Genomic DNA, 22,420 nt, shown 5'->3' with positions numbered 1-22,420 from the left:
GTGTCTTTTGGCAGGGCCTTTGGGTGAATCTCTGGAAAATTAAATCCAAAAGCACAGTTCAGGTGAACGTTCATGGAACAAGTGAATACGGCATACACAATATTTACAAAGAATGTTTCAATTCCTCTACGTTTTTTTGTCCATTATTGCCTTATTGTAGATAGTTCCGAAATAAAATAAAAAACTTTCTGGTATGATTGACAGATGGGGCTATTGGGCAGCACGCGGTTGTGTAATGTCGCGCGCTCTAGGATTAGTTCTGTCACACAGTTTTTTAACGTAACATATGGTCCGGCCGGCCCACGCTTTGGTGACCTCATCCTAGGCTGGAGCCAGGGAGGGAGGCAAGCAGGCAGTCAGGCACAGATCACGGAGAGCAAAACCCTGACATCCATGCTACTCACTCTCTCACACTAACTAACAGCATAAACAAGATAAACTGACACAAACACTAACACATTCAATATTAACACATACATATGTAGTCACTAAATACACACACACTTGTTTTCTCCCTCTCCAACACACACACTTACTCAGTAACATTTGCACTCCACACACAGTCAAACCAAACACCACATACACTGCCCAATCTCAAATTGCAGCATTGCTGTGATGGTGCTGGAAATCTCATAGACCCAGTATTGATTTTTTTCCACCCTAGTTCCTTCCTCTTGCATTGACTAATAGCACTGTAAAGGCAGGTAAAAGTCTCTCTGGCTCTGAGGCCTCCTCAGAAGGTTAATTTAAAGTCTGGTGCAGGCTCTCTCGCTGGCTTTAACACAGTGATTTTCTCCACTCCAATAAATGTCCTGGAAAGGCAGAGAATCGTTTATGGGGGTTCGTGACTCACTGACGTGGATACAGGTACAAAGCATGGAGAATAGATGGTAGCCCTGCAATAAAGAGCCAGTTCTTATGTACAAGATGGAACCTGCCCTTCGTGTCTCTTGAGATTTGCATGAAACGTGAATTGCAATTCACAGAATGATGTCCAATATTACAGTATACGGAAATGAAGTTATCGCTTGTTCTAAATGAACAGCTGATGGTTGGAATGTTGACAATTTCTTGTACATGTCTGTCTGGGTTGGATGCAGACTTATCTATGTTGTACCTTTACCTATGCTGATTGTGCAGCATTGTTACTTAAAAGTCCAGTGCAGAACAATGCCCAAAAAATGCAGTATTAATAATTGAGGGAAAAAAGATTTGGGCGAGGAAAACAGGGTTTTAATATAAAAGATACATCTGATCATCCATTTGATTGTGAAGTCCCAGCTGATCTGAGCTGAGCTTCCATGAGATTAGCTTCCAAAGGCTCCAGCTTCAGAGATGGATGACTGTCTGAGCCAGATGCCCACTAGTTCCTATGGGACAGAAAAGCAGGAGAGGGGGATAAAGAAAAATATTTGAAGGGAGAGAGAGAAAGATGACACAGATGACAGATGATGAAATGTAAACATGCAGATATATTTTAAGATAAACAGACTGATGGAGAGATATTATTTACGGGGCCTCGATTTGAACTGCGAGGACATGCTGCTGTCCATGGTGCTGATGCTCTGTGTTTTTTATGAAAATGCTTTGAAAAGACAAAGTGCTGACTACCTGATGGTGGTCTCTGGGGCCCAACACCCTGCTGTGGAGTTGAGATGATGTAGCGGGATGTTCTGCCAAATGTTGACAGAAACATACCACACCAATACAGTATATCTTGTATGCTAACAAGGCACAGACCCACAAACATTGCAGCCTTCTTCACCTCCTCAAAAAGCAGTTCTGGGCACACGTTCCAACTCCTGGGTAGATTAGCAGGGATTTTTAACGCCCCCCTGTTTGTGTATGTAGGCCTGATTAAAAATCAGGGGGGGGGTGGGGTCTGAGAGTGGGAGTAAAGAAGGTGTGATGTAATACACAGAAATGCACTGCGTGTGTGTGTGTGTGTGTGTGTGTGTGTGTGTGTTGGGGGAGGTTGGTGTGTGTGTGTGCGTGTGTTTGTGTGCATGTGTGTGTGTGTGTGTCGCTGTGTGCATTCTTGTGAGCAAAGACATCTTCAGCAAGCAACCTAGACCCTCACTGTGTGACGCAAATACACAGGCAAGCACAGATGGGAGATGATAAATTGACTGATGTCCAGACAGTCCAATCCTCCTTCAAAAATACAACTACTAGAAGTAGAACTGTGGGCAACAGCTTCACTTACATCTTAAGTCTTGGCATTAAAATTAATTGACACGTCTATGACAATGTAAATGTTTACATTTAAATTAGTATTTGTGTGCAAACATAGCTAGGAAAAATATTTAAAAGGGTAAGGCGGAATCTATGAAGCAGCACTATGTTTCCGACTGAGCTAGAAACCAGGCAGAAGGGTTTTATTACTTTTACTCCTTTTATCATGATTGTAGTAATCCAAGAAGCCTATCGGATCAGCAGGTGCTGATACGATGTTGATCATTTGTCATTTTTTACTCCATGTATTGCTCTTGCTGCTTACTTTTGTTGATTTTTACTTACTTTTACTTACTTACTTACTTACTTACATATCTGTATTAATGTGTCAGTTGTTGCCAACATTATTTCTGTCTGTGTCTGTGTGTTTGTGTATGTGTTTGTGTATGTCTGATTGCTTGAGGGTGTCTATGCAAAGCATAATTATGAGCAGATAGTTATGAGCCTATATGTGGGCCAGGTTAATTAATTACAGGGAACAAAAATTAAACTAAAACTAAAACTAGCATTGAAAACATAATTTTGAAATTCAAATTCAAATTTAAAAAACACGCAAAACTAAATAAAAACTACATTGAACAATGACACTCAAACTAAAACCAAATAGTATTTCATCTAAAATCAGCGTTTCCCCACTGAATTGCACTGTGGTTGGTATACCACTTTGTCCCGTTCTGTTTGAATCTTCTTTAAAGCAGCTATACAGAGTTATGTTCCGAAACTAGTCAGCTAACTACCTAAAAGGGATGCAAAAACCTTGCAAACACCGCCAACAGCCCAGCTGATAGAAGCTTGCCAACACACTAACTGGTTGTTAAATGTTTTGCGTATGAAAGCTTGTCTTTCATTTTTACAGGTGTTCCAGCCCATTACACCGAAATACATAGTCCATATCCTGGATGGCTAGTGGGTAAGACACAGGTGTTTATCTGTCCTTCACACGACCATATGCCATCAAAATGTATTTGAGGATGGTACTTAAGCTAGTTGCCTATAAATCCATACCTCAAAAAATGTCAAAATGTTGCATAGTGTTACTTTAAATCAAAGCTTTCTTCGTAATACGAGAAAAACTAAATTAAAATTAAACTAAAACTAGGCAATGTAATGTAATAATTCTGGTGTGGGCATTGTCGTCACACAGACGTTACACGCATTTCTGCCAGCAGAAGTGGGTCAGAGCCTCTGAGGAGGGTAGCACAGGCTGACAGTGAACTGGCTCCCCAGAGTACTATTATTAGTGGGGAACAGACGAGACCACGGCCTACCTAGGAAACCATGTGGTTGGTGGGCGCAGTGCCACTCAGAAGGGTGCCTGGTTAGTCGCGTAAACAAGCCGAGGAGGAGGAAGAGGAGAGAGCGCGCACGAGAGAGAAAGAGCACACAAATTGTGGCACCGAGAGTGAAGAATTAGTGGATAACACATAACCACTGTTACTCTAGTGTTTATATTTACATTCATTTTCTCTTTGTCACTGTATGGGAACCATAGATCCCTCTCTCACCTCGATTGGAGGAATGGGACTGTGAGAGAATGAGGTAAAAAAAAAAGCCTTGAGGTCTTATCCTGACCTTAACCTTCACACTGCATTTATATTAGCTGTAGATTACTATGACCTTAGTGACAGCTCATTAATCGTGTTACGTTGTTTGATTGGTTAGTCAAAGGATGTCCTCACACGTTTATCAGTGGTTTGAAAAACCAGGCAAAGGCGCCCTCTTGTGGTGAATAGCCAATAGGCTTGTTGTCGTTAGTAACAAAGTTGACCGATTCATTGTTCTCTACCTGCACCCAAGGTTATATGGTTAGGACGTGGACGTCCCATTTACCACTGTATCAGTTAAATCAAATATTTTGTCCATATGATAAAGCAAATCAATCTTAAGGTGACTGAGCTGTAATTAATCATTAACCTCAGGAATTTGTTACATTTATTTTGCAAACGTAAGGGTTCCTTAGACCAGTTTAAGAGAAATGTTTTTGTAACCTTTGGTGACAAATCAGTCATACAATCATTAACATAGTTTTGCAATAGTTTGAAGCAGAGAACAACGCAGTAATAACGGAGTCCCCAAAAGCCATCCAACACAAAAGGAAATGTATTCTTATTGGTTTTTTAAAATATTTCTGTCTTTTTTTGTAAGAAAACTTGCATACAGGGTTTGGACTGACTTGCTGTCTTTACCTGCATCTTTACGCAGCATTTACTCCTTGGGGATAATTAATTACATGAGTGGTGGAGGAGATGACAAATACATCTATAAATAAATCTTTATGCAAAAGACATAAAGCACGTTGTGTGACTATTTCAGATCGGATGCCCACAGTTTTACCACAGTAAGGTCATACCCTGACGTCATGCCCAGACGGTCACTAGACGGATGTGCCAGCGAGTCAGTGCCAGGACATGGCTTCCCCCTGCAGGCAGAGCATAGATCATCACAACAGGGTGTCTTTTTAATCTCTGGCCACTGCCACTGTCTCCCCTTTTGTTCTGCTCCCTGTAAGAGGATTGCACTAAGGGACAAAAGGCATTCTCTAGTTGCACTAATATTGACAGCTTCTTTCTCTTACAGTCCTCCAAACCATTCGATGGAGCTCACTTATGCATTCCCTTTTGTGGAGTTAATAATGTCTGTTATGACAATGGTAAAATGTCAAATGTGATGCTTTTAATTCAGAAGACACATGTCTCCTTTCTCACCGCATCAGTGCTGGCACACACTGGGGTACAGTTGGGGCAACAGGAGGCGTGTCTGGCCACCTTGTTGCATACAGTGTGAAGCCGCCAGTTAGTCTGTACACACTGTTCCCAGCTAATTCTATTAGAGCGAGCCAGGGAAGCAGTAGCTCTCTCTCTGTCTCTCTATGTCTCTCTCTCTCTCTCTCTCTCTCTCTCTCTCTCTCTCTCTCTCTCTCTCTCTGTGAAAAACAGAGTACATCTGTGGCACTGCCTAGCCATCCCCAATCTCACATGGAGAAAACACATTAGAGCAACACCAAGCCGAAGACTAAGCTAGTTACACAAGCACAGCTTCTATGGGGAGTAAGATGCCAAACGTATGAGAAACACAATAAATCCTTTTATCAATGGATGCATGCTGTCCAGCAACAGCACTCTAGTTGCCATTTTGTGATAAGCCCAATTTTGCGACTGTCACACAGAATCAGTGCGTTCTTCAGCATAGGGAGCACTATACAGACCAACACTATGAGCAGGGCAAGAATGCAATGCATTCAATTAACTTATGTAAGGCATAATGTGGGCCTCTCGAGTCAAGGTATGGTGGATAGCTATTGATCAAGTTGACTTCTATGGGATGTCATCAAGATGAGGATGTTATGACTCAGACAGGGACTTATGAAGGGGCATCACTCTCCCATTCAAAAGGACTGGTTGTTTACGAGTCTGGTATGCCTATCAATCAGAAAAGCATCTGGCCGGAGAAACCATCCGTCTTTGGTACAATAACTGAGAGAGAGTCAATTATGTATGTCAGGTCAACAGGACCATCTGTTGAATTGTGGCATCCTTGAGCATTTTTTGCTAAAACTAAACTTGACTTAAATCAAAACCAAATGGCAATGTTTCATGAAACCAAAGTCTCCGTTTTTATAATGGTACACAAATAGAAACAGACAGACAGACGCTACACTCGCACACACATCAAATCTTTGCACTTAAACTCTCTGTTCTTTTACTGATAATTGATCTTTTCCTGAAAGGACTTCAGAGAATGGGGATGCCGTTGTTAAACTAATCCCTGCAATACGGCGTTTAACTATCTGACACGGTATAAATATATAGCTTATAGCATTAAAAGCTCCGCCTCTGGTGCTTCACTACGCTAGTAGTCAACCCTTTCCAACCGTGTTGACGCAGTCTAGTGTTGACAGGAAAGGATTTGACGTAAGAGGTCCGTACGGTTTTTATAGCGGGCAGGTTTCGTAGTGGTCAATTGTTAAGCTATTCAAGGCCGCAAGAACTACTGGTCTTCTGATCTCACCTGTTGCAGGCACCTGTCGGGAACTCCAAGCGCATCTCTCAGACAAGCTTGACCAATCAGACACGCTGCTATGGAGCCCATTTCTCAGACTGTCGTTGCCTCTGAAAAACTGCTCCACCACTCCTGGAGTGTGAACAGGATACCCCCAAGGGGTGCATCCTCGAACTTTGTAGGCAGCACTATCGTTATACTGGGGTCCTACGCGGTGGCGACGATGGCCATGAACTGCGGCAAGAAGAATCTAGAACAGAGACTGAAACCGAATGACAACTGAGGATGGGGATTTTATTTGTACCACTATTTGGTCGATTTGTCTGCAAATAAGGTGAATTTGGAGTTGGAGTCTAAACGTCTGTTTGACTACAAATCAGACTTAAATATTGTTCTCCAGGCCTAAACAGCATGTTGCAGGAACCGTTGGGACAGACAACAGCCTTGTTGTTTATTAGGCTGAAGATTCTTGCTTGGGTACAGAACTATTACAGACCTATAAAATACATTTATTACGCATTTTTACCACTAAGCGACGCTGTTTTGCCTAAAATAGTATTGGTGTTGGGTCCTTTGGTATTGGATCCTTTCAGCAGAGGATATCATGACAAAATCGTCCCCATGCCTCCTCTTGTGTATTGTCTTTCATTTGTGTTAAGGACCTGAGTCCTGAAAATATTAATATTACGTACAAATAGTATTTTATATGCTTTTATACACAATTGTTTTTGTCTGGTTGACAACAGATCAACCGTGTGGGCTTTATGAACACTGAAACTTAATGTGTGTGGTCAACAATACATAACCCAGCCTAAACCTAGACCTGTTTACTTCTAACAATGCCTACCAGTAATAAATGTATGTTGTAGCCTATAAGTAATGCCTTCTAATACTATTTGGTATCTGTGTGTGCCTGTTGTGTGTGTGTGTGTGTGTGTGTGTGTGTGTGTGTGTGTGTGTGTGTGTGTGTGTGTGTGTGTGTGTATGCATGAAATCCTTTAAATGTCTTAGTTTTTGCATATTACAAACCAGTTTGTCGTAAAAAATTAAAATGTTAGACTGACTGTTATGATGCAGGCTAACTCTCAGGGAACAGTAAAGTCACGTTCTCAATACTTGATGTTGTCCATGACCTGTAAACAACCAAATACTGAACCCTAAACTGTCTGAAAGGAAGAGCAACATAAATAGATTGCTTAAGAATACTGTATTGGAACGATGAAATTGTTTATGCGTTCACGACAAAAACTACCTCCCGTATTAGCAGCATATGTGAGTGAAAGGCATGCCCGAAATCAGTGTTGGTGCTTTGATCCAGCTAGCTGATAGGCTGTCCATTTCCACTCACCTGGCTGACTGAATTGTCATAAATGATGTCATCAATTCAGAAGCAACTGTCCTGTTCACAGGCTTTGGCAAGAGAAATTCCAACATCATTTTCAAAGGCCATCAGGATTTATCCTCCCTTTGTATAAGCTCGCATATCAGGGAACTCAGCAAGAAATCTTTCCTTCAGCCCGGTAGAGTGATTTCTTCAATTTCCACTCTTAGCTGTTCCATTTGTGAAGTTCAGCTATCTTGAAGACTGGTGCTGTTTCCTCATCTGGCCTGTTCTCTTCGATGTAAAGGACCAGCTCAGCAAACACAATTGCAGAGGCCAATGCTACCTGTCTGGCAGTCATCACGTATGTCATGGCTGGCCTTTCTGGCTCGATTGTAAAGACCTACAAGGCATCAGGTGTGATATTTAGCTTCAAGTTTCCTTAGAAGTTCATAAGTATGTATAAACTTCCAAAAACTATGTATGATGACTAAATTTAACTAACAAGATCATCAACATCATATTATATCTAATAAAAATAAGATAATTGATCTGAAAACTCTGCTATGGCCTCACCAAATATATGATGACCTATGTTGAAAATTCTTGATGGCCCGATATCTAAATTTTTTCAGACTGTCTTTGGCTATATGTGTACCAAATTTCACGCTTTTATCACAAAATGCACAATTGATGTGCGATTTGGGGAAATTTTGATAAAGCGCTGATCAGTGAAAACGGGTTATTTAGCCCAAAATATGAAAAGCTGCTTTTGTGCAAGGGTTATCATATATTACATCAGTCCTACATACAACTTAGTATAGGTAAAGTTGTGCCCACCCAGATGGTACCAATATGTGGTCTGGCCCATGGACTATATGGAGCGAATAGTCCTAACCTCTAAATGGTGGAAACGAATGCCCTGCAATTAGGATGCCCGTTTCAACTGTTAACACCGCTTGCCAAGTGTAATAACAATCTCGATGACCTCGCTCTAGAATCTGTACAACAGCACATTGAGATACAGCCATGCGTGTCTTTGTCCGCTACCTCAGCTGTCCCTGAATAGCTACCACACAAAGAATGTCATTATTCCCGTTCATAAGACCAAATGATAATTGAGTCCGTCTGCCAATGAGGTTTCCCTCAGCGTGGAAAATAAAGTGCATCCAAGACTGGATGCCATGGCTGGTTCATTAGGATCCTGGTTATGAAATAGTCTACCAAATCAGGCCTGTCGTTTTCAGGGGTCATTTGGCCGGAGTTTGTGTTTATCAAGGATTGCACTGATGCAGGGGGCTTACACAAAACAGTCTTCCTGTCGTGCAGAAGCACATTTACTTCTACTGTCTGTTTCCGTAGGCCTACTGGGCTTTTCTTCCTTATCGCAAACAAAATCACCATTCCGATGTAATAGCATTGCCCACCACATCTCTGTCTCAACGAATGCAGGCCACGTATATAAAGTTTATTTTTGCCAAAGGTTTAAAAAACCTCCTTAATACTGCCAACGGCAAACATTTGCCAACTGGAAGGAATTTATGTTAAACTGAGATTAAAGTCCAGTCTGCGTGATTTTTTTCAGCTGAAAGTTCAAATGAAAACAGAATAACAAAGTCACAATAGATAGATGGACACTTTATTAATCCTGAGGGAAATTAAGGTCATCCATTATCTTATACACTTATACACCTCACGACATACATACTTAAATCACAAATACATACACAGGGAGAACATAATCACACAGAGTGTTTACAGATACAGGAATGGGTCTAATCCTATGATGCAGAATAGAATGGTTGTGAAAGTGTCGGTTGTCCAGGAGGAAAGTGTTCTTGTGCTGCTGGTGTGGATAGTGCAAAAAATATATAATGGGTTTGTGCTTGTGTGGATGGATAGTGCAAGATAGTGTTCTTTTGCTTCTGTGTGTGTGTTTGTGTGTGTGTGTGTGTGTGTGTGTGTGTGTGTGTGTGTGTGTGTGTGTGTGTGTGTGTGTGTGTGTGTGTGTGTGTGTGTGTGTGTGTGTGTTTGGAAAGTGCAAAAAGCAAAGTGATAGTGCAGAATACAGTAAGTGGTAATTTACATTTCTTCGAACGTTGTTATGGTCCAAAGAAGACACGGTTGAATAGTGGTTAACCTACAGTGTTCTGTGCCCTCAGTAAACCTGTCTGGGCAAAAAGAACACTATGATACCTGATAGGATTTGCTATAAGCCTATACAAGGCCGTCTTGTTGAAAAAAATAACTATATTAAAATATGCTGTATAACATGCAGTTTTTTTAGAACGGGACAGTTAAGAAAAACACTAGCCTTGTGCAAAAATTCACTATTTAGTAAAATGACTCACAAAAAAATTACAATCTAACAGAGAAAAAAACATTGGTTAGACGTGTTTCTTGTTTGCTGGTAACAATACCAGACCCCTTGAAGATTGCTGTTACTTTTTGTATAACGGCACTCTGGCTTTAACCTAAATAACAAATCGTAGGCTTGCTGGCTCACAAACTGTTTACAAGAAGTGTGAAGTGCGCGAGAGAGGGAGGGGGCGCTAGAGCTGGTGATGCCTTCAGTAAGCCACCAGCGAGACTGATCCGCGGCCCCCACATACGACAAAACCGACGGGGGTCCACTAAAGAGAAGAGAGCAGCGACCGAGACAGAGAGACGGGGTCCGAATCGCCAGAACTGTCGCCGAAAATCGAGTGGATAGTCTTCATCTTCACGCACCAGTAGTCTTTTGCCTAGACAGGTGGGCATCTACGGAATATTTAAGTAACGTGTGTGTTTCTTGAAGAAGTGTTTTTTTCAGCCGTGCGTCAGGCGAGGTGTCTGGTGAGAGCTAGCGGGGCGCAGTAATCCTCATGTTGTTTTTGTTTAGTGTCCATTGCATGTCTGGGTCGGCTAGTTTCCCCCTATTTGTAGTTTACAGTTGAGTGTAATTGTAGTACAATATGGTGATTTCGTATGATATTCACTTAATGATTATGTTTGAGGCTTTAGCTGGTCGACTAATGCAAATGCCTCTTTGATTTCGCCAAAATGTTTAATCGACGCATTCGATTCCCCATTTTACCTAACGTGGAACTTTTAACCTATTTGAAAAATGCTTGTAAGAGGTAATTTGATGGGGATTTGCTTTAATTTCCTTTTAATCTGATACAAATAACAAATATTTGGTTTTACTGGCGTGTAAAATGAACTAAAAAATAAAGGATAACAAAGCCTTATACACAGACTTTGCTCATTGAGTTTTAATTGTTGTAGCTATTTTCTCGTGTAATGCTGTCTCGAGGTAAATTGACCAATTAGATGATTCTTTCACTGTAACAAGATTACAGAGTTTTGCGCGTTAATCCTACGAGCAGGCGTTATAAAGGACTTGACAGTTTGTCAGTCCAGTGCTCCCTGCTGAGTGTAACAGTCATCGAGAAGAAAAAATAAGTGTCAGGTATTACACATTTTTATTCAGTTTCAGTGTTCACTGCCTTGTGTGTGTGTGTGTGTGTGTGTGTGTGTGTGATGTGTGTTTGTTGCGTAAATCTTTGTACATGTCATGTGTTACAAACCTCGATTCAGTTTGAGTATTCACTGCCTTGTATGTATTATATTGTCGTCGTGAATGGGTAGGCATTGTCTGCCGAGCATGTGGGTAAACTGTTTTCTTGAAAGAAAAAAACTAAACAAAAAACAGGACATTAATGAACATTAATGTATGCTAATTGCCTTTCCTTATGAATGCTAATAGGATTAAGAGAGTCTAGCCCACACCAACGTATTAGCTATTTACCTACTTAGCACTGACCTGCATTAACTTGTTTAACAAAGGTTGAGATGACCCGTGTATGGTCTATACTTCACCTTCGCTGTCCAGGGTGCTGACGTTAATCTTGCCTTGTAGGTGCTCCAAAGAGCGGGAAAATGGGCGTGGCCACGAATACTCTGATCCTTCTTGTCTGCTTTTCGGGTGCTTTGATCGCACCGGCCTGGTGTCAAGAGGGGGCGTGTCTGAAGGACGGAAGACATAAAAGAGCACCGAGTCCAGAGCCACACCTGAAGGAGTGTTCGCTTTACACAGAAAGTAAGTTTACATTGGCCGAGGTTGAATCGCTGAATCAAAGAACATGATCATATCTGGGAGATTCTACCAAATAGAAAGATTAGCTGGTACTCAAGCCTAACCTAATACTTAATGATCTTCAGTATGTCAAAGGTCTTATGAACACGTTGTCTGTGGTAACAGCCAACGTGAAAAACCTTAATCAGAGATAACATCACTATTCTACAGATGAATCCTGTACGCTTTTTATTTTCATAATTTTATTTTTATTTGTCCTGCTATGAATGCTTTGATAAACAGTTGAAATGGTTTAGCATGGGGATGTGACATAAGTACTTACACGGCCTAGCAGTTAACTGCCCAACAAACTGAGATGAAATGATACCACAACGATTTTTTCAGAAACATATCTAGCTTAAAAACATATAATGTATATCTTGTGTATGAAATAGGAAATTATTGTGTCTGCCAAGCAACAGCACCTTCCCTTGTGCTCATTAATCTCCATCTATTTCATCAGATGCATGCTGTTCAGTGGATGACATCCATGACCTCATGGCCCCTCCTGCCAGTGTGGAAAAAGCCCATTGGGACAAATGTGGAGCTCTGAGCCCTGTGTAAGACTCTCTTCTCTTCTCTTCTCTTTCTCTCACTGTGAGCAAACCATGCCCAGTTACACCTGCTCAGGGATAGATGGGATAAAATGCAATCATGCATATATTTGGTTGGAATGGTTGAGTTTTTTCTTGCCCCTGTTGCCATTGTGCATGCACTAAGGGGGTTCAGGCTTTGGGCTCTGTAAAGCGCCTAGAGGCAATTGTATTGTTATGGCGCTATATAAATAAAATTGAATTGAATTGAATTTGGATTACCTGCTGTTTCAGTTACTTTGCCTGTTCTCATACTCTCTTACTGCTGTTCCCTATCTCGCTGTCTTACTCTTTCACTCCGGCTACCTCTCTCTCTTTCTCTCTCTATCCCTCCTCTTGCTTTTTTCATATTTCCCTGCCGAACAGCTGTGAGAGCTTCTTGAAGCGTGTCATCTGCTTCCACCGCTGCTCTCCAGATGCCGCGCGCTGGCCACACCCCCAACATGGCTCCACCCTCAAGGCAGTGCCACTGTGTCACAGCTTCTGCAAAGACTGGTGAGGCCACGCCCCACAACATCACCTCATGTGACAGAAAAACCCACCCAGTGCTCCAGGTCCAACAAATGTCCTTCTGAGACCAGTGTTGCAGAGCTAAGAGTCTTACAGCTCCTGGGTGGCCCACGACTCCTCCAGAAGGCTCAATAGTGTTTCTGGCAATCAAGTATGTGCAAGTATCGAGTATGTGCTTCGCGTGTGTGGCTATATGAAGGCCAAATATGTAACGTGTGTGCTTATGATGCCATGTTAGAAGAGGGAAATGGTTAGTAACGCATGTTTATAAGAAGCAATCATAACGTTAACCCCTTAGATCAGACCTGGGCATTATACGGCCCGCGGGCCAGATATGGCCCGCCGTGTGATTCTGACCGGCCCGCGAAAGATCACATGATAATTGGAAAATGTTATTATTTTTTGCAGAGTTCTGAAAACATTAAATATTCAATATAAAATGTCGATCTCGGAGACGTTTCCTGTCGATCTCCAAATGTTTGTTTTTTTAAAAAGATGATTTTCGTTTTCGAACTGTTTCTTACGGACTTCGGAAGACCATAGTCAGAAAATATCTCTGAACACAGCTGAAGTGTTCTCAGGAGGATTCTTAAATTGAACTTGAAATTGAATAAGGCGCCAGATTTCTAGAGACTTCCAGGCGAAAAACACATCGTTAACAGCCCTGTATCCAGGTTTGCCCAAACAGTAGGTGCTGTGCGTGCTTTCTATTACTGTGTATGCATGGCAAGTGTGAGAGCGCCGAAGTTGCGTAGTGGCCTCGAGCGGTATTGCAGACAGATAGAGATTTTAAATTGGATATGAAGATGAAATCTGTCACAAAGTTTCAGCGTTAAACTAATAAAATAATTTCTGTCTGTGGTTCTATATGGGCTGTGGAAATAATTTAGAAAAATTATAGTTTGAGATGGATTGATAATTTATAAATTGAGAACCCCTGGTTAAATGTGTTCTTGGTCACATCAATTTGAAAGCTGGACCAAAGTGTTTGATTTAATTCAATTACAACTAGGCCTAATACAAAAAAGATAAGCTGTAAGTGCAGTTTGGAGTCTGGACGGTCTTTTTCTCTCAACGGCTCAATAGGTAGATCTCGCCTTCACCAAGGCAAAGGTTGGTGATCTTGGGCCTAAAAAGTTTGGGGACCACTGATATAGACATATAAACAAAACAGGGACACTTTTCTTTACACAGTTACACAGTTCAGTGACTTGTTGTCTTGTTTATTTTGGCTACAAAGATGATGTAATGTCTTTAGAAAGCTAAGAAAATCCTTGTTTCAATAGTATATGAAGCTCAAAATGCCCTTTTTTATTAATGTGACTGAAAATGAGTCAAATGTTTCACATTTTGTTTATCATTTTGGAAATTCAATTTTAATAAATTATATTTTTGAAAGCTAGCGTCACATTTGAATTGCCAAATAATAACATACACTCTTACCAGCGGTCAAGACAATGCCATTTACTGCTTTTTATATAGAAATAAAATGTATATTATGCATAATTGAGTTCGGCATTTTGGCCCGGCCCTCCAAAATATTTTCAGCTGCTCATTTGGCCCCCTGGGAAAAATAATTGCCCACCCCTGCCTTAGATGGTGTGGCGAAGCCAACTACCAACTAACAATGAAAGTATATAACAGTTATGTTCGGTAAACAAAACAGATACAATACATGAACAATGGCATATATGTAAACAGTCCTATGCTTAGCCAGGTTGTGAATAAGCTACGATAGCTAGCTGCCCAGTCGATGTTTACCAGTCCTTGGAAAAGTGTTGGCGCATTCGATGTTTCTGAGGCAGAGAAGAGATGAAAACGTCCGTAGATGGAAAGTTGTCCTTGTTGTGATGTCGTCGGTATTACACTGCAGTTTAGGTCGGAGGATTTGATCGCTTGGAATGTTGCAGAAACGCAAATTCTGTTGTACTTTGTTTTTCCCGTTGCAGAGTTAGCTAGCAGGTCTATTGTTAGCTGCGTTGCTAAACTTACATCGTCTCAGTTAGTAGTTTGTGTTTGGCTAAAGAGAGATTTTCTTTGTTGAGAACAAAGAGAGTAGGCCTTCACCAGATGACGGTGGAAGGACAGAGATGCTCCTTGGTCGACGCCAGGAGATAGAGAGATGTGAGCTGGCAAACGCCAGTGTAGAGAGAGATAATGTATCATTTCAACGCAGTTTATAAGGGGAAAAGTGCGTCACGATTTTACCACCTTGTTGGCAGACAATGCCCTCTCAAGGAAATGCAGATAAGAATGTCAAAGTGATAAGGGAATTGTGGGTAATGAAGTCTTCTGTGGGACATCACCTACAGTGTTTATTTGTACTTAGTCTTGATGGTGAGGTGATTTCTTCTATTATAGAGAAACCTATGAACAATTTAGGGCAGGTGGTACAATTCCACAATAAATGACCAGGGACAGGTTTCAGAGCTTTGAAAATGAAGTGTTAAGGCTATCAGTATTATTGAAAAGATCTTCTTGCTTGGTAAATTGAAATTGTGGTGCTTGCAGTTTTAGCTTTTGCCATGCCTATGGTGGCCTTTGACTGTGTATGAAGTTGCTATTTCAGAGGTGGAAAAATTTGAGTGTCATGAATAAGGCAGTTAGGAAATGGCTTGGTTGTGCCACGTTGTCTAAGAAGTGTGGCTTTGTATGGGTAAGGAATCTTTGAGTTACCACTGACCAGCTTGGCGGAGGAGTTCAAATGTGCTAGGACCAGCCTGGAAATGGAGATTGGAGATGGAGAACCCTGCTCCAACAGTAAAAACAGGGAAGAAGGGGAATCCAAGAGAAGCAGTTCATCAGCATAGGGATATAATAGGGCAAGTAAAGAGTGGAAAAACTCCAATCTCCATTCCGGCGCTATCTCCCCCCGGTTGTACAAGCTTGGTGTCAACTGTTCTGCCCCTCTCGAGCAGTAAGAATTCTACTGTCCCTGTCAATAACCACCAAATTATTAACCTTATCTCGTTTATTCTCAAACAAACACATCAATGGTTTAAAAACCTGATTATGTCTCCATGTGTGGAAACCCTGGGTCAGGCTAGTTTTACCACCAGACAGAATATATTTGTCATCTGCATACATGAATACAAGTGCAGGATAACCAGCCCCCATCAGAACAACTATGAAGCTTTAAAGGGATTAGTAAGAATTTATGTTAGGTACGTATTAGTGATTCTTTGGTATTTGGTAATTCTTCACACAAACAAATCAAAAATAAATCTATAAATGGGAGGCATTGGCATTAGAGATGTCCGATATTATCGGCCCACCGATATTAGCATAAAAATGTAATATCGGTCAATATCGGTATCGGATTTTTTCTTGTTTTTTTTTTTGTTTTGTTTTTTTTCCAGCTCAAACAAATGTTTTCAAAATTGTGCAGTACAGTGCACATTGTAATTGACTCATATTTGTGCATTTATTCAATTAAGGTTATTGAGTTTTAGTTAAAGAAACATACTGCTATGTTGCACATAGTTGTTCAGGTACAATGTTTTATCATTTGTGAAGTCAAGTTTGCCCTATTTGTTGTGGGCATTGTCAAGAGTATCTCAGGGAGAGGGTAATCCAAACTGTTGTCTGAGACAAAACAAAAACAAAAAAAACAAAAAAAACATGGCACTTTTCCCTTAAATTAAGTTGAAGTATTTTTCTTATTTTGCACAGACAATGTTAACATTTGGAAAGCCTTGTTGCATTCAAGAATGCATCCAGTGGGGCATCACAATAACATTAAGCATGTTGTGTTAATTCCACAATAGGAGATATGTAATGTTACCTAAATTAGGTTTGAGGAAAAATAACCCAAATATCGACATCGGTATCGGCTGATATCGGAATCGAAAATTTAGAGTTGGACAATATCGCATATCGGATATCAGCAAAAAAGCCAATATCGGACATCCCTAATTGGCATGCAAAGACAAATGAGTGAAATCATTAAGGGCCGACATGCAGTCAGTCACCAATCCAAATGATCAACAAGGATGAAGCCCAGTACAACAAAATACTGTCTGTTTCAGGTATGATGCCTGCAGGATGGACCTGACCTGTGCACGTGACTGGGCCAGCGACCCTCGAGGGCTGAACTGCACCGGGAGCTGTGTGCCCTACCAGCAGGTACGTTTCTGGGTTCAGCTGCAAGGCAATCTAGGAGAAATCCTGCGCCCACAAGCTGAGAGCAACGCTGAGCTCTTGAGCGGTACCCACACATGGACAGAGGATTTCATGCCTGGCAAATCATGCCTGATTGAAGAGACAAAAGATTAAGAGGCAGTTGGCTGAAGAATAGTCTGAAGTGGATGTGGAATCGTAGAAGAGAGATGAGGAGAAGAGGAGGAGGCAAGGGATTTATAGAAAAAGAAAGGAGGAGGTGAGAGGGGAGGTGAGATGTGGGTGCGAAGGAACGAGGGAATTTTGGCGACGGGTGTCAAAATGTGTATGGGGTATGGTAGAGAGGAGGAGAAGAAAGAGTAAAGATGAGAGAGAAATCCAATGTGAGGTTAAATATAGACAAGGGAGTGAAGAACAGGTAAGAAGAGAGAGAGAGGGTGTTTGCGTGAAAGTGAGCAAGAGAGAGAGAGAGAGAGAGAGAGATGTGGTATGCGCAACACAGAGGGTGAAACAATGACTGGAGAAGAAGGAGGAAGAGGAGAAGATAAACCACAGACAGAAGATAAGGCACCTTAATGATGGCATAACTCATAATCACGATTACTTTGGTCAGCGTTCAAATCATGATACTTTTTTTTTTTTAGTAGCAGTGCAGTTGTGCACATAGATATGAGCCCCCGAAAGCTGAACCCTCAGTGCTTTTTTATAGAATATTTGTACTTTATTATTATGTTTATATATTATCTATATTATATTATATATTATATATTAACCTATATTTGGTCTTTTCTTATTGGAAATAGAAAATAGACTAATGTGTACAGACAAGTGTTATTTAAAATCATCTTAAGTTTATTTGTGTACTGACTACAGAGAGTAGAAAAGATAAGTGCTCTACGATGACATGCTTTAGGTGGTTTTCATGCAGGGATGTGACGTTAATGTGATACTGTAAAGCCCATAGTTTTTGCATCAATCCAAATCGAGCTGTTCAAGCGCTTGATCAGGTGTGTGGCCATTGGATAATGAGAAATACAGCACTGTAAAATCATAGAAATACAGCACTTAAAATTTCATGGAAATACAGCTAAGAGAGCAGATCAATCCTGTGTTTCGTCAGATTTAGACATTGAAACACACATGAGAACCATTTAGGACTTAACACTAATACCTCTGTGTTTAAAAATTCCAACGACACCAGAGTTCTCAGTGACTTAACCTCTGCCTGGGGTTAGTGTTAGCTACTTGCCCCATAGATTAGGCCTGTAGCATTGAACTATAATATCTTTAGCTTGCTAAAGAATGCAACAGCATTGCAATGTCGAGCAAGAACAAGAGGCAGGATTGTCTTTGGCTTCGAGCTGTTCATTATGCAACGCACGCTAACAGGAATGAAACACTGATACTGACTACAGCGAAACAAGAGGGAGGTCTGGTCTCTACATAGCAAAGACATTGACGTTAACTAATACAAAGTGCTAACACACATGCATTTCAACATGACGCATGGGCTAAAACTATAACAGTAATGCACACTTACATGAGACACTAATGGAAGAGATGATCTACATTCTCAATTCAAACACTTGTACACACACATCATTCTGGGAACTACATTACACACACACAAACACACACACACACACACACACACACACACACACACACACACACACTGTCCCTTGCACGCTACAGTAGGTTTCCTCATGAATAATAAACTCAACAGCAGTGGCTGGAGTTGACCAAAGGCTCTCTTTACGTCATCGTTGCTGGAGCTGAACTAAATGTGCCAATGTCTAGCTGAGAGTGAGTTTGTGCTTTTAGGGAAGTTAGCGAGAAGTGCACCACTGTAAAGGAAAGGGGTGAGCAGGATTTATAACACATGGCAAAAAACAAGCATCATTGCGAAACGGAATGCAGTATATTCATAATTTTATCTTGATTATCTTGTTTTCGCTGGAAGCCGAAGTCGTAATTGAAAATTAATCACACAGCCCTAATGGAAGATGAAAAGTGCGGAGAGCGATACAGTGAAACACTGAGCAGCAGACGAGACAGAGGCAGAGAGGTGGATCAGCCCCCGTATGCAAAGAGGCAGAGTGACCTAGGGCTGGTAAACAGCTGGGACTGCATGTGAAAGGCTGCCTGACACACACAGGCACACGCTGGCCCTGTCAGCTCAGATCTACATCCCTGACCATGGGTGCTTGGTGCTTGGTGCTTGGTGCTTGGTGTGTGTGTGTGTGTGTGTGTGTGTGTGTGTGTGTGTGTGTGTGTGTGTGTGTGTGTGTGTGTGTGTGTGTGTGTGTGTGTGTGTGTGTGTCTGTGTGTGTCTGTGTGTGTGTGTGTGTGTGTGTGTGTGTGTGTGTACTGTGAATGTGCACATGTCTGTGTGAGTGTGTGTGTATCTCTCTGTGTTTGTGTGTGTGTGTGTGTGTTTCTGTGTCTGTGTGTGTATGTTTGTATTTGCGTACACGGAAAATATAAAACAAAAATAGCTTGCTTTGATTAGAGTCAGTAACAAATATTATGATCTCTGAAGTTGCAACAATAACAAATAGTATGACGCTTTCAAGGCATGGAATTGCAAACTCATATTCCCTTCAGTGCAAACTGGCTGGCATTTCTTTGAGGCTCAAGTGCTTCAGTTAGACTTTGTTTTTCTCAACCTGGAATTTCGTGCTTAGTATTCCCGTCGCTAAGTAGATTTGTGGCATCGTGATCAAGCTAAAGCATATATTTGAATTTCAACTCGATTTGATGTTTGCATAATGTGCATAATTAAGAGTTCACACACACACACAAACAAACACACACTCACTCACTCACTCACTCACTCACTCACACAAACCAACAAACAAAAGCACATTAATTCTTTATCCAAATTGTCAGTGCCAAGTAAGTAAAAAGAAGTGATTAAGAGCTGTGAGCAAATCCAAAGCTAATAAGCAGCAGCTCTTTCCATGTGATTTCCCATCGAGGAGAAGACGTGGGGAAGCCAACTGCACCTGTTTGTGAGCCTGTCTAATCAAGATGACAACGTTCCTGTCTGCTGAGGGGGCGTCTGTTCTCAGGACAGGCACACCAAAACATTCAAAGAGGCAGGGAATGAAAGATCTTCACCAATGCCAACAGTCAAGCACACAGACACAAATCCTCTCTGTGTCTGTGTGATTTATGCATGGTTACTCCTATCTGGAAACACGCACACACTAGTTAAAACACTGCAAGCATGCATGCAATCCTACAAGGTATTGATGTCATACATACGTACAAACACTGTTATTAATATACAGCCATAACTCATGTGTGGTGAAGAGAGAGAAAATAAACACATCTCACTCATAGACACATCTCATACATGTCTCATTCCATGTATCATTGGCTTTCCCATGGCCCCTCTCCCTCTTACTTCAGTGACCCCCTCCAGCCTCACACCCCCCTCCCCCCATGAGCACTGTTGCCAGGGCCGATGGCATCTCCACGCCAACGCCAACATAGACAGACAGCTTGTCAACATGCATGAACTTGAAAGTGCCATGACTCTCTCTCTGTCTCTCTCCCTCTCTCTCTCTCTCTCTCTTTCTCACTCACAACACAAACACACACACACACACACACACACACACACACACACACACACACACACACACACACACACACACACATACATAGAGAGAGGAAGAGAGAAACAGAAACAGATGAACAAATACTGTCTTCTCAACAAAGAGAAACATTTACATACATATACACATATAAATACAGAGTCATGCACGAATGTAAACCTGCACACAAACACACCACACAGCCAAGAGCAGCCATTGCAGACCTTGCTGCATGATATCCCAGCTTAAGACTCATTTGTGCAATGGCCTCCTCATACTCAGTGAGGTGTGTGTCTCTCCACTCTGAACGTGTGAAATCAGGCGGCCTGCTCCGCTCAGCTGCCTGAGGACACGGCTTATGGTGTCAGCAAGGCCCAGATCTGTGGCAGAATGACAGCTTTGTCCTTCTTAGTCACTCGATATTTTTCAGCAGTATTTTCCCAGAATGTCCTGAGTGACTCACTTATAATCCCCTAAACAGACAGAAAGGGGGGGGGGGAGAGAGAGAGAGAGAGAGAGAGGAATGGGAAATGAGGTGGGGGTTGGAATGAGAAAGAATGAATGAAGGGTAGGGAGAGATGCAAAAATAAAGACCTACAGGGAAAGATTAAAAAAAAAATAGCACCTATTAGTGAATCACTCCTGTGCACTCCAAGTGCTGTTTGTGTCAAGTCTGTTATGTGTGGAGTGGAATGTCTTTCTGGAGATGGAGAATAATAAGGTCTGAGTCCAGGCAGGCTGCTAAATGCAGCAAACGTTGCATTTCTTTTTGGGTGAAAGATTATTATCATATCCCCCCAAAACGTGTCAGTCCAATTTAGTATTTAAAGACTGGTTGAGTGCAGCGAGAGGTCTCTGTGTTAATAAGTGTGTGTTGACAACAGGCAGGGACTTCTGACAGAGATGTAAAGGAATGTTATGAGTGCTGAACCTTTTCTTGTTCGCTGTTGCCCTTTCCGCTACATTGGCACACTGCAGCTTTAATCCCATTTTCTGTTAAGTATGCAAATGAAAATGGAACACGGTTAATATGAGTTCTGTGTTTCTTTGAAAGCTAGAGGCCTAGGCCTTATCCCTGTGAGTATTTCAATGGACCTTGTTTCCGCATGGTTATATAAACAGCTATGATCATGAACAGTCTAATCATGGCCGCTGAACAACCAGGTTACTGAATATGTATGCTTGCTCCCGTTTCAGATGTACCAGCATGGGCGTGACCTCTGTGAGAGCATGTGGGGTGACACCTTCATAACGGTGGAGGATGAAGCCGGAGGCACCAACAGTGAGGAAGGGGGCCACACTTGCGGCTGCCTGAACCTCAGCCCTTCCGACAAGGATGCCATCGCCGCCTTGCGTGCCCACGGAGAGGACCCGGAGGAACTAGACACCACCAAGATGGGCTTGCCCCAGTACCGCGCTCCCTGCCCAGCTCCAGCCTCGGCAAAGCCTGCCTCGGCACTGCCTGCACAGGCCCGGAGGACCGGTGGCAGCAACAGCATCAACACCATCCTGCGCAAGCGCTCCGTGCCAGTGGGCGAGGGTGATGCAGAGGGCAGTGGCAGCGGCTTTTAGGGCAGAGTGTTAGCTTTGACCCTGACCCTGACCCTGTGTGTCAGCAGTCTCCTTCCTCTCTATCTAAACAAACCTCCCTGAGACTAGACTTCCCCATATCATAACCCATTTCAGAATCCTATACTCATACTGCCCATGTAAAGGCTCAGATTCTCTCATTAGAAGTCCTCCTCTCACATACAATGAAATAAAATTGTTAGTGAATCAGTGATTTTGGCATTTTATCTCTCACTCAAGCAGGTTAATGACAAATGTTATTTTGCTGTGATCTGCAATGATACTACAACAGGAAGACAGAATGTCTAAGATATATCTACTCTAGCCTCAGAGAGTATTTACAAACTCTGTC

At 41.9% G+C, this 22,420-nt stretch overlaps 1 protein-coding gene across 1 annotated transcript; it reads left to right on the top strand.

The window, feature by feature from the left end:
- Window positions 1-6,313: 6,313 nt before the first annotated feature.
- rtbdn (retbindin) lies at window positions 6,314-22,071 on the top strand (the record flags this gene model as incomplete). The annotated part of the gene is made up of 6 exons (XM_080856157.1): window positions 6,314-6,473; window positions 11,457-11,636; window positions 12,136-12,232; window positions 12,632-12,760; window positions 16,804-16,900; window positions 21,697-22,071. The coding sequence occupies 6 exons, from the start codon at window positions 6,314-6,316 to the stop codon at window positions 22,069-22,071; spliced, it is 1,038 nt and encodes a 345-aa protein (XP_080712283.1).
- Between the last annotated feature and the right edge of the window lie 349 nt (window positions 22,072-22,420).

The sequence above is a fragment of the Sprattus sprattus genome (genome assembly GCF_963457725.1).
Source record: "Sprattus sprattus genome assembly, chromosome: 18".
In the NCBI taxonomy this organism is placed as follows: domain Eukaryota; kingdom Metazoa; phylum Chordata; class Actinopteri; order Clupeiformes; family Clupeidae; genus Sprattus; species Sprattus sprattus.
This window is presented reverse-complemented; position numbering and strand designations above follow the sequence as displayed.